Source organism: Agelaius tricolor, unplaced genomic scaffold, assembly GCF_023055355.1.
Source record: "Agelaius tricolor isolate 1412-34295 unplaced genomic scaffold, bAgeTri1.0.p SCAF_2, whole genome shotgun sequence".
Classification (NCBI taxonomy): domain Eukaryota; kingdom Metazoa; phylum Chordata; class Aves; order Passeriformes; family Icteridae; genus Agelaius; species Agelaius tricolor.
This window is the reverse complement of record NW_027269262.1, coordinates 20,864,073-20,877,366: the sequence shown is the minus strand read 5'-3', so window position 1 is coordinate 20,877,366 and position 13,294 is coordinate 20,864,073. Positions and strand designations below refer to the sequence as shown.

Here is a 13,294-nt window from a genome sequence, read left to right as displayed (position 1 = left end):
GCCTTGTTGCCCACAAAGGCTATGTACACTATGAGGGCAGTGCATGCTGCCCTGCCATGATGTGCCTGGCTAATGAAACAAACCATCTTTCATCATGGCTACATAAATAGCAGAAGAATCACTTGCACATTCACTGTGGCATGGAATTGCTCAGCAGCACTTCCCTCTGTGTGTCCATTGCATGGACAAGGACACCTGCCCCAGAACAACACACAGCACATGCACCTTTCCAAGCAAAAGTGCACACACACACACACAGCCTGTGCAGTAGGCTTGCCTCCTGAGAAGACAGGAAATTAAAGTTTTGTTGCAAGTCTGACTCAGTAGAAAATAGAAACAGAGCACATTACATATATTTTCTTTATTGCTGGACTTTTTTTTCCCAGTAAGTAGGCATGGTTCCTTAAAGGCTGAGGTTTTTAACAACAGTAAGGTTTTTCAGGTCTCTTTTCTTCTTTTTTTTTTTTTTTTTTTTTAATCTGTGGACAAAAAGATACCTTTGAACAAAGTTTTGCCTTATATTACAGTATTTCTGTACAAAAATAAAGGTCCAAAATCAAATTATTATTAGCTGATATTCCCCAATTTATTTACAGGGTACTGTCAAGAACCTTCATCAGGCAACCAGGTAAAATATTAAAATATTAAAGCAGTTGCATTGTATAACATTGCCTTCTCTAGTCAACTCTGAAGGGCTCTGGCCTTTGGCAGTCAGTCTGGGTTAAGGAGTCCAGCCAGCAGTATAAAACATGATGTCTTTCAAAGAAAAAAATTATTATTAAAAACTTAAGCTGACATTATGGAGAATTGAACTGATAACTGTATTTCCATATTAGGGTATTCTATAAATATTCTCAGCTACATCTCTCTTTATCATACAGCAGATACAGAATGCAGACTTCTGCTACTTATATGGTAATATATATTTGCAAAAGTAAAATCAGTGTATGAAAATTTTGGAATTTACTTGTTAATAAAACTGCTTAAAAAGTAACCATACAATTGTAACAACTATAACTCTGAACTATTAAAATGTACAGAAAGACTGTTTACACCATTGCACATACTTATTCCCTTTGCTTCAAAAGACTTGTGAAACACAGAATAAAATTTGTCAAATTTTACTGACAGCTCTAATATGCATGCACAGTGTGCACATCCATGGAAGCAATGGGAAACAAAGTGTTGGCGTCCATCAGGAAAGCTGCCAGCAGCGCTCCAAAAAAATATACCTTGCTCTTCTTCCCTCCCCCTTCCCACCTGTATACAGGCCAGTAGATTAGTGCAGAATGGATGAATATAACTTTGTTTTCAGTGTTCTGAAAGGACAAAGGAAATCCTCTTGACTTTTATCAGCAATTTTAGGTCAATACAAATTAGGCTTAATATTGTAAGGCACTTATTACTGCTTGCATTGCAGTGGATCGAGTCTTAAGGCATATGTTACATCAACTGAAGGTAATAATGCTTTGGAAAGTTTTGAATGAGCCAGCAGTTCTAGGTATGTGACTATTTCAGCTGATTTTCCCCTGCCCCCCTGTAGTCTTTCTAAAACCTTGTTTGAAGATATTTTCTGTTGAAACTCTGGTTCTCGGTTAGCTTGTCAACAACGGTGATCAATGACCCCAGGTCATTCTGAGGCCAAGGAGTGATGTTTTCTATTTAGGGTGCAGTAGAACTGGTTTTGTTTCACCTGGAGCTGCCCTGACTTCCATGACTACTCACGGATCGAGAGGTGCTGTAGCGTTTCTTCACGATCATACTGATGTAAGCTTTCATCAGCTTTGCAATGTCAACCACCTGCCAAGAGCACGAAGAGCACAGTTCTCAGTGAGGTAACAGTATATGAATGAATTTCTTTGGACACTAACAATATAAAACTGTCAAGCTTTCAACAAAACCCTTTTGCAGCTAAACAAAAACATTCAGCACTTCTCTTTGTGTCATTCTGTCTTCCCTTTAGCTTTACAGGGATCTTGAACAAATCTCTGACATTTGCAGCCATTACTTGAATTACTAAGTGGCCTGGCTGTCAGGACAGGAAGACCCCAATAACAAAACTGCCTTGCTCTTACCTCACTAGTTTCAAAAAGAAGTTCTCTTTCATCCACCACGATCTTGTAGGTGTTGGCAAGCGGAGCACCAAATGACAAGATATGTTCATACTGGAACACCTCCAGAGGCCTTCCTTCCCCACGCTTGTAGACAGAAACTGCATCAGCACTGACTCCAAGCCACAATTCCTGTGGGAATCCCCCTTCTTTACACTAGAGGAAAAAAAAGTAAATTAACAGCAAGGGGAACAGTGGGAGCACACACCACTTACTGTTGATGTTTTTGTCTGTAACCATTTGTTAAAAGTGCATATTGCTTCTTCCTCTTTAAATGTAGCCTTTTATACTTAGACTTGTTTGCAACCTGTCAGAATAGCATTCTGTCTCTCTATTTTACAGTTAACTGGTGGATTTTAATAGCTACAGTGCCTACTAATGAGAGTAGGCTTTTAATAGCTCAAAGTTTATTACATCAGCTGTCTGAGCATTGTGATACTGTATTTATGGTTTCACTGCTCAGGAACGAAATCATCACCTATACAGTGTAAGCTGCAGTTTGAATGTTCATATGGTCTTACCTCTACGTCAAAGAGTGTTGAACCATAGCCAGGCCATTCCTTAATCAAAGCCATGTACTTTGCCATGGCCTGCTCCTGATTCATCCTCTGGAGTTTTTTCCATTTGTCAATAATACTAGTCCTGGAAGCTGAGATTTCCTCTTTGACCCACATGTCTAACATCTGATCCTCCTCAACTTTCTGTTTGCTGACAGAGCCACTTCGGAAACTCCTCCGCAGTGTTCCTTCAAGAAAGCTGGCCCGTTTCTTCTCGGCCTTCTCTGGTGCAGTAAATGTTTTGGTCGACTGTGTAATCCTAGACTTCAGCTTCTGCAAGGGATACACTTCCTCCAGCTCTGGTATGGTGGTGTGCACAGTGTAATCTCCCTGAAGGTACTGAAGACGCAAAGCTGCCAGGACCTGGAGGGTTTCCTCAGGAGCAGGGTAATGTCCTTTAATCACTGCTTCGTGAGCCTATCAAGGGGAAAAAAAGGTAGCTTTTTTATAAAGCAGCCTTTGAAAGAAATATGAGAAACAAGTGGAGCAGATTTACCCCCAGGGCAACCCAGGATGTGAAATAAATGATCCATTAAATAAATCAAATGGGGTAAATCTCTTGGCAAATTTAAGCTGAATAAGATTGGGTTTACCAGAAGAACTGCAAGGCAACTGAGGAACCTGCTAAATGGGAATTGCTTTTACTAGGACAGCTTTTAGTGAACTCCCATATCTAAGAGTTACTGAACTATGAAAAAGGAAAATAAAATGTAAAGGGGAGAAAACAGGATCTAAACATCTGATTGAGGAGAAGCCATCTGTGTTCAAGGGCATTAGGAAGAAATGGGTCTCCAGGTTTGTTTACTGCTATCAATAATTTGGCTGTGAAAACTGATGTTTCCAGCCAAGGTAGCCAAGCTCTAGGACAGCTTCATAATTTTACTGAGGGGAAACAATACATCTTCAATGGATCTCAAATCAAGTTAGTACAACATCTACATACTACAGTGCTCTGTAGCATTGGGGATGAGATTCTGAACCAAGAGGATTCTTTCAAAATTCCAGTTCTCTGCACACTCATTCAAACTTGTGAAAATGTTCAGCAGCTTGGTATTTTCTTTCATATGACAGTAGTAGAGGAAACGAACACCCATCGTGTCTGGAGATCCAGGAATTGCAAGCTTAGTAAACACACAACTAATTCACAGTTAAGTAACAGCTAGTTTGTTTAGGTGCACAAAATGTGCCTTTAAACATGCAAAATGGTTTACCTGAGATAGTACGCATGCAGAAGAAAGAGCTGTCTTTTAGAAATGGAAGGACAGTATTTTAATGAGGAAGAACTAAAAGATTTTCTTCAGTGCCTCATGATCATTAAAGGATTCAGACTTTAAAATAATGGAGACTGCAGAGTTAAAACTGATGACAAAAGGGAATTTTTGCAATTGTCTGAAAAAAGTTGATGACTGACATCAAAAGCAGATAATTAGAAAAAATAGAACAGAATTGATGTTAGAATGTAATGTTACCTCTGCAAGGTATTGCTGTAATATTGCTGGTAGGGACTGAATGTCATGCTTTATAACAAATACTACTGGTTTTGGCACGACATAAAGTATTTGGCTAAACACTAGTCAGCACAGAATGCCACATGAAAACAATCTGCTTCAGCAAATGTGCTTGTTTTAGCTGTTCATGCTGAAAACTGCCTGAATCTGCCTCTTAAGCCAATAATGTAACATAGAAGATTGGATGCAGAGTTCTCAGAGATTTTCTTCTTGCTGTTTGAACTTCATCCCAAACTTCATCCCCCAGAGGCACTGGATGACTCCTCTAGAGGTAACGACAGACAGACAGAATAGACGTGTTTCTAAGCCCAACCAGGGCAACCTATTGCCCAGATCCTTCAGCCAACAATAAACAGTTCTGGACTGAGCTACAGCAGCAGGCTGTGGAAGGAGACTTTTGGTAGACTTGTGGTGTCATATAGTGTCTTAAAACTTAAACTGAACAAAGAAGAAATACTCTATTACAGGGAAGATGTAGAAGGGGAGAACCCTTCATATGTATGAAAATTGAGGTACGTCAGTTCTTGATCACATCAGTCTTGCTCACCAACAGAATGTCAGTGTCTTGGTGTTGCAAAGAGCCAGAAATCTTACCCTATACAGAAATCTTTATCTGTGTCTAGTGTCCACTGAAAGAAGATGACTACTGGAAAAATTTTTAATCATTTGCAATCTAGTAGAACAGGAGAAGATCAATCAACAATAATAAAAGCCATCAGTGAGTTTCTGAGTAACTACAGGAATTGATATAGTAGAAATCCAGCTGCTGATGCATTTAATTTTCATTAGAAATCAATTTAATTTATATTTTGCAGTGTAGCCTCATTCTGGGCTCAGCATGTTCACTGAGTGGGTTTCTGTTCATCATAGCTGTCTTACTGCTGAGACTGGACTATTATGCTGTGGTACCTATGAAATGATCCATTTTTGACAAGATAAAAGGCTATTGCTCAATTAGTTCTATACAGTTGCCAGCAGGAATCTCTTATTAATTAATTTGTTGCCAGTCACACTTTTTTTCACTTCATTTCTTAAAATTTCTTCAGAAAATAGTTTAAGAAGAGGAAAATTAAAAGCAAGTATTATTCTATTTTACGCAGCTTAGATCTGGTTATTCATTTTTCTACCACTATACAGAAAGCAATTGACAAGTAATGCAAAATTAAGGCACATAACCCTTCGCTTCACTTATGTCAGGATAAACCTATTTTGACTACTGAACTGCTTCCTTTGCTCTTGATGCTTGAGTTAGTAGTGCATTCAGTTGGAGAGAAGCAAAATAATAACACTCTCTTTGCTGCCTAGAACCCTTTATTCCCTCCTTTTTAAAGTGCCTCAAAACAGAATCTTTGTTCCTTACCTGCTCAAACATAAAGGCAAATTCCACGCTATCTTTTGGGACGTTTTCTGTGTCCAGGAAGCAGTAGAGCTTGAAGTAGAACTTCCAGTGCATCTCCCCAGCTTCAGCAGTGGCAGCAAGCCTGCATCATTGTGTTAAGAGGGAGAGAGATCAGATCTGTGACATCAAACTCTTTTCTAAATTGCCACCTGTGGAATCTAAGCAAGGCATCAGCTGAACTTTGCTTTACGTGTGTCTGTGTATTTAGAGCCTACAGCAAAATCAAGGACAAATGTTGGCTCAATTCTCAAGTCAAAGGCTTCTAACCCATATTAATAAATGTTGATTTTTAGATAAGTCAGCTGTTAATAAAAGCAACATTATCAAGTCCTGTTATAGAACTGCATAACACTTAAAACACTCCTTTTCCCCCATTTTTATGTGGATAACAGGGGCTGATTGCCATGCATAAAAAGTTAGGATGACAAACAGGTATTTAGACTTGTATTACATTTTCTTACTACAGTTCTGTAGGTGGTTTCAATTTTACTGGTAACAGAAATGTTGAGAGCTGTACTGTGGTGACTTCCATGTGAAGTTAGCTAACAGTCAGAATGGCAGTGACTGCCTGGAGCTCAGTTCTCACAGTCACAGTGCCAGTAACAGTGGAAAATTTTGTAATAGTGGAGAAGAAAATGTGGAAATAGTGATGAGAAATATTACTCTACAGGTGTCAGGACAGAGGAAAACCAATACAAGTGGCTATTAAGTTTTTTAAGGAAACTAAAAAAAGAGATCCTTTTGTTCCAGAAATGGCCACATGTGTAATTCAGCTGTATCATCACAAACAAGCAAGTTAAAGAGAAAATTCAGCATTACTGACATTGGAAATTTATTTAATTGTGACTTATTAGAGTGAAGAGAGAAGGAGAGGTACACTCACTTTTCAAACTTGGCCAAGACATCAGCTACAATGGTTCTGCTTTCAATTGCTTTGTCAGTAGTTCCATTGTATTCAAACAAAGCAAACATATTTCTGCTATCCTCCATGGCCAAGCCACGAATTAACTTTTCAACCACCTAATGGAAAAACAGCACATGAAAAAACCATAGCATGGAAAAACAGTACCACAGAGTAAGACAGATACTTCGAAACCAATTAGAGCTAGGTTTTACATTATGCTAAAAATGTTATTCACTTGTCCTCATCAGTATTATTAATTGTTGTCAAATTCCATTGTCATTTTTACTCTTTCAGAATATGTATGGGCTATCTCCTGGCCAGATACAACCCCTGCTATTTCACCAACTCAGAAAGAGTCTTCCAGTTTTAGGAAGCAGCTTGGCTCTCATACACATCAATGTCTACTAAAGTTTCTCCAATAATTAGGCTTTCTCCCTAATTGCTTAGTGTTTCCTGCAATTCTTCCTGTAAGAAGGAACTACAGTTGGGTAAGCCTCTGCAGCACACTGCAGAAAAAAGACAGTTTTTATAGCAGGGATTTCTCCAGAACATACTGTGGGGAGGGACAGCTGTCCGGGAGGGACAGCACTGTAAGCCTTTCCTTCCCAGAAAGGAGAGACTGGGAGAGAAAGCCCCAGAGCTTCCAAAGTGCAGCATTACGGCTGCCTGGGAGTGGCATGGGAAGGGACACGCTGATTTTATTACAAATACATTCTGTCACCAATCCTCACCTCTCCAGCTGTAGTGTGTGAGTTGATTGTAATCTTACAGGAGCCCCCACCATGGCAATAAACTGTGGATGTCATCTCCTGCCTGCCAATCAGTGCTTCTATTTCATCTCGTGATGGCACAAACTCTCTGCACTTGGTTTTCTTCAGAGATTCGTACGTGAAAAGTGCGTATTTCTCCATTTCGGTTCCTGGAAACTGGTCACGAACCCTGTGAGACAAAGCTTATTACTTTAAGCTGCCAGCTGCTAAGTTTGCTTATTTGAGAATTTTTCCCCCTGAGATTATTTCTGTATCCAGTACACTGTTTAATTGACATGCTCCAAGTACAGACAAAGCTTTTAAATTATTGAGTTTGTTGGTGGACTAACTTTCCTAACGGCACACTCTGCATTCTTCCATTGCATCACAGCAAGAGGAACTCCACATTCTGGTTAATGCTGAACTGACAACAATGGTTTATTATTATTTAATGTTTTCACTAATATTTAAAATCGTATTTGCATTCATGTACCTCAAGTACATCTTTAAATATGATACTGTTCTTTTATGTGCACGATGCATATCTCATAAAATTAAGGTAAGTGGGATGAAGAATTTTTAACAGGTTGGTTTGGACAGGTGAGAATGGGAACCTGGGGTGAAAGTCATTTAAGCTTATACCGTTACAGGAAGCACCCCTTTTGCTAACATTAACAAAATGTGCATTTGACTTTGTGGCATCTTGCTTGATTCTTCAAATGTGTGTAATTCCATCCAGACCAACTCACACACACATTTCCTGTAACATTTTGTTTTTAGATTCACTGTTTGGCATAGCCAGTTTGCTAAGTGAATACATCTTCAAGTCTCACTTCTAGATATCTAGACAGTGTTAAAAGTTGTGGTGCTTTAGTAGACCAAAGGTTCTCACCTTTTGAGATGAAACTTGAGATATTTGAGGATGCTGCGACTGGGCAGAAATGTGCAACTCATGCAGGTGAGAATTTGCCAGCTATAGAGGTTCCCCACGCTCCCAGGGTTAGGCACTTTATTGGTTTGCTTGATGAGCTGACAGTAGAGCTCATCTCGGAGAGGTCGTAAATCATGTCCTGTTTGCAGGATACCTTGGATTATAGGGATGGGATCAGACATAGACTCCAGCTGCTGTAAAGAATTAAATATCTTGATGGCTTCATCCTGCAGAGTTGTGTAGCCTTTGTCTTTCAGCACTACAAAAGAAATATTGGGAGAAATGTGCTTAGATGAGATATGAAAGGAAAAGGACCCAGGCTTAACGTGGAAATCACTTAATGCTGCTCTGTGACCTTGTTATGCAGGATATTAGAATCTGTATTTTCCATTTCAAATGTATGATGCAAACTCATTTTATGAGCTTATTTGCTATTGAGATTTGTTCCAAATTTAATAGCTGAAAAGGTGTATCTTGATTGATTGGTTTTTTGTGATGGAGAGTTTTTCTTTCACAGCGAGTCACACTGCTGAAATACCATATCACACTCCATATTAACCTCCCAGCCTCCTCCCAAGGATGAAACTTCTGGTCTGAGTAATATCTTGTTTAATATGCAGTTGCAAACTAAGATAACCAAATCCAAGTCAGTAAAAAAAAGTGTGTTTCATCTTTCACTAGTGAAAGCCTCTTTGAAGTGCCAGTGACCCCAATGAGATAATACAGACAGCCAGTTCACAGTCATCAATAGCTCTGAACCCTTCATTCAAAAGAGACTTCTAAATTAGTATTTGAATTGAGAATATTAACAGATGATTACACTCATTTCAGTACTAAACTTTTTAAAACACTCCTAAATGTTATTTCCCATAAATAAGGTTTCCTATCCCATCTTATAAAATGTACACCTGTTAACTGGAAGCTGTGGCTGCTGCAACTTCCTGCAGGGGGTAGGAAGCAACAATAGTTTTAGGAGGATAATATGATTCAAGGGACTGAGTGAATCAGGTATAGTTGCTTATTCCAGTGCTAGACTTTTCAAATTTGGTCTTCTTAGCTGTATTGCTGTAAGCAATAGCAACCTTCCCTTCTGTAACACTCTTGGAGGAACACCACAAGCCCATGGCTCTATGCTAGCAAACTGCTATTCTCAAAAGAGAACAGGGAAACTTGTCTATTTGTATCATAAACATGTGTTTTGCCACCATTACTTCACTGTAGACTTAAAAATTCCACCCTCTGGTTTAGTCATTCATAACAAAAAGTGGTTCTATTATTGGAAAACTTACAGTTGAGATTGATGTCCCCATATGGCAGTGGCAGTAATGGTGAGTGCAATGGATGATGAGTGTAACGGAGAATGGGATTCCTCTTATAAATCTGTTCAACCACATCAGCATTCAGGCAGTTTTCCTGTTGGGGTAAGAATAAAAAGAGGTTTTGGGGTCCAGCTTTAAGAATAATGCAATGCTTTATGCCCTTAGGTTGGTTATAATAAACTGAGCAATCAGTGTTACCAACACCATTTGATGCAAAATCCAGTTGTGGGTGCTGTGGCTGCCATGGCATGCTGTGGGCTATGAATGCTCAGTCCCTGCCAACCTCAGGCCTTGGATAGGCTTGCTTTATCTCTGCAGTAAAAAAACCAACTACAGCAGAGCTGCAGGACACCAAAATGAAGTATCATAACTATTTTTGAAGTGTGTTTCCATTTTATATTCATTTTTATTCCAGTAATTCATAATGGGAAATATGATACCTGTATTAAAATTTTATTTAAAAGCATTTCTCCAGCATAACTAATTGGCCTTTCAGTTAGAAACTGCACAAGCTACCAAACAAAACAGTCCAAAGTAAACTGCTGTAAACCTGGTGCACCCACTCTACACATCCAAATACTACTCTTACTGTTCTTCTTAGGCAAGGTTTGACAGATATGTGTGTCTTCTATCTGTCAAACCTTCTGTCTTCTATCAGTACTGAATTCCATACATTTACCCTGCTCTGAAGAATAGCATTCATATTCTTGGAACTGAGAACTTAATACCTCTTTTTCATGAGAGAAGAGGTGGCACTCTCTAAGGGAAAAGGAGAAAGCAGTTCTCCCCTCCTGCCTTTTTCTTTGGTCTCTTGTGAGAATCCTCATCCTCTCATAAATGCACATTAGCAAAAAGCTCCAGAAGGACATTCTCTGGCTGAGCATGCACTGTTTTACAATCAGTAAAACAATAAAATCACTGTTTTACTGATTGTAAAACAGTAAGCATTACTTGAATGTTTTTCTCATCATACAGAGATATGAGATGCTTAGCCCATGCTATCATAACAAAAGAAAAGGACCATAATGTCAAAAAAAGTCAGAAGAGCTGTTTAGTTCACATCTTGGTGTGCTGCTCACTGTGGACAGAGTCAAACACATCTGCTAACTCATGAACCTGAACAATGTGCTCTACTGCCAGGTGTAGCCTGTTAAGTTACACAAACAAGTAAAACTTGTTATTATTTTAATGGAAAAAAGTTATCCCCCTTGCCCTCCAAGCTGCACTTCAAAGTTTGCTCTTCTCCTGTTTAGACAGAAATTCCTTTATCAGGTCAGAGAAGACATTCAGGTTTCACAATTTTAGTTCATGCCGCTGTGTAATTAAAACGTAATTTTCTGCTTTATTACCCAATATGGCAAAGCCAAAACAAAGATTTAAGGAACCATTCTTTCTCACCCCACGCCATCCTGCTTGTGCCTACCTTAATATCCTGAATGAGCTGCTGAGTTGGAGTATCAATGGGTGCCTTTGTGTCAATCACGTTCTGGATGGCACTTGACCAGCGGGTCGCCTCATTAAGCAATTTCGTATGGAGACGGTAACAGTGCTTGCGTCCGTACACGGTCACATTCCAGTAACCTGGCACAACAGCAAAATTGCTCATCATACAAGCTGCAGCCCAGCAGATACCCCGTGCTGCAGCCCAGATCATGCTGGAAGTCTTTCAGGAACTAAAAGTGTGTGAATTATTAAGTATCATAATACAAATACTGTGGTATTAAAGGAGATTTTCTCCTTCAAAGAAGACTAGGAGTAGCCTCAGACTACAACTATGCATCATGCAGCTCTGTCTTTTACCCAGTAATCTTAGTAAAAATCACTGTAAGAAAACACTGTTAATACTGTGGAATACTCTTAGGTCCTTGTAGCTTGCAGGCCCTACTTCTCCAGTCCTGTCAGTAACAGGAAAATCCGAGACAGACTTGCTTTGTAGCGAGAGTCTTTCATAGTCTGTAGCACATGTACAAACAGCCATAAAGCACAAACTACCTCTTCTGCCTTTAATTTTACACCAATGAAGTGGAAACTATGACAGGAAGAGCATTTCGGTTCAAATTCTCTCTCTGCATCCCTGTAAAGGCTTTTTATGAAACAGATTCAGTAAAAGGAAATGTGTTTCATCTTTCACTAGTGAAAGCTTCTTTGAAGTGCCAGTGACCCCAATGAGATAATACAGGACTGTCAACAGTCACTTCTCATTTGCAAACAGACGCTTCTGAGTTGAAAACCAGTTCTGAAAGTGCACAGTGGAGCTGACTCAGATGTAGTATGTAGGTTACCACAAACTGGGCTCTTGCTCTGCATCTCCCTATACCTGCTCCAATGCTGGCCCTCATGGTTCCTCAGCACATAAAATAATGTATGAGGAGAGTGCTACCCATGTCTTTCCCCAGGTGTTTGATGTGTAAGCATAGGTGTTCAGACTAACTCGGCTGCAGTGCCAGTCTGATAATTTGAATGTTGGTGAGAACAAATTTTACTCCTCTATGCATTACCTTTGTTCTTCACCCAGTAATTCCCTGTAGAATACCTCAGTGACTTGGGAACTGGATTTGCTCATGGAACTGCACCCATAATAATCCATTTAAAATATTCTGATGCATTGTTTCTTGCATTACTAGGTAGAAGGACAGAAAGCATACCTGAAGAAGAGCAAATAATTACCTGTCTCTTTGAAGATTTTTTCATCAGGTGGGACCACTGAGCAGAGGCTGTTCAGGACCAGTGTACCCAATTTCAAAGCATTTTTCTCAGAACTCTTGTAGTAGTCCAAAGAATTGTGTGTCAAAACAAACCAACGCTTCTTTAGTTTTAACGAGGACATTTTTGGGTTGTTCTTTACTTCCTTGTGTAGCCACCCTGTTAAGGACACAATTTGAATCACACTTTGTTTTCTTGAACAGAGTTGGACGAAAGCAAAAGTAGGTTGCTAAAACTAAGTTGTATACTTTCAACAACAACAAAAAACATTGTGTGAACTGATAAGCTCACATATGAAACAACATCGAGTAAAATTCTCAAACAATGAAAAAATAAAGATAAAATTAATATGAAAACCTTTCCCTTTTGATGTTTCACTGGAAGAATTATCTTGTCAACTCACAAAAACACCTTTGTCATCATTACCGTGTTTTCTTACATGGCACAGCAAGAATTTCAGCTGTATTAATTTGTGAGTAAAGTCCACCAGAGGAAGATGAGGCTGCAATGCTAATCATGTTGGCATATTGCCCACATTGTGTTGTGGGGACAATCTCTTCAGAGCATAACAGATGTTATTTACTGCCCCACTCAGTTCTTACCCCTCACAATGAATTCTTGTCCCTCCACTCTAGTGTCCCCCTTTGACCTCTGGAGCAGGGTTATCCAGTGATGCATCTCTTCAGGAGTGTCAGCATTACAGTGAAGAACACGATTAGCAGTGATGATCACAAATGAATTGGGTCTATGAAAATAAATGAGAATTGAAACAGCCTTTATAATCGGCATACATACTGTTTATCTCACCCCCCATAACCATAAAAACTGTTCATCTTTTGCATTTTCTATCCAGAAAAATACTGTCCACCTCTAATGAGTCATCTAGTTATCAGCTAAAGAAAAATATTAAGTGTTTCAAAAGACTCAGTTATGTTACATTCACACCAAAATGCAAGGGCTATGAATGGTGGGAAAGCTTACATTAAATTGCAACTTGTCATATCTCAAATCAAATCTGTGATGAAAAAAACTTCCAAACTTTAATCAGTTTGCACGAGAATCAGAACTGTTTCAGGGTCAGATCTATTTAGAGTGTTTGCTTCAGTAGCTACA

At 39.2% G+C, this 13,294-nt stretch overlaps 1 protein-coding gene across 1 annotated transcript in view; it reads right to left on the bottom strand.

Moving 5' to 3' along the window:
* Positions 1-346: 346 nt before the first annotated feature.
* The window catches only part of MYO10 (myosin X), a 163,440-nt gene continuing 150,492 nt past the window's right edge, over positions 347-13,294 (bottom strand). The window contains exons 31-41 of the mRNA XM_071453951.1: positions 12,784-12,926; positions 12,146-12,340; positions 10,902-11,059; positions 9,449-9,572; positions 8,121-8,418; positions 7,211-7,418; positions 6,459-6,595; positions 5,537-5,657; positions 2,633-3,085; positions 2,076-2,267; positions 347-1,800 (exon numbers count right to left, since the gene is read on the bottom strand). Of these exons, the coding sequence (XP_071310052.1) occupies positions 1,690-1,800; positions 2,076-2,267; positions 2,633-3,085; positions 5,537-5,657; positions 6,459-6,595; positions 7,211-7,418; positions 8,121-8,418; positions 9,449-9,572; positions 10,902-11,059; positions 12,146-12,340; positions 12,784-12,926 (2,140 nt within the window). The 3' untranslated portion in view covers positions 347-1,689. The remainder of the gene's footprint in view (positions 1,801-2,075; positions 2,268-2,632; positions 3,086-5,536; positions 5,658-6,458; positions 6,596-7,210; positions 7,419-8,120; positions 8,419-9,448; positions 9,573-10,901; positions 11,060-12,145; positions 12,341-12,783; positions 12,927-13,294) is intronic.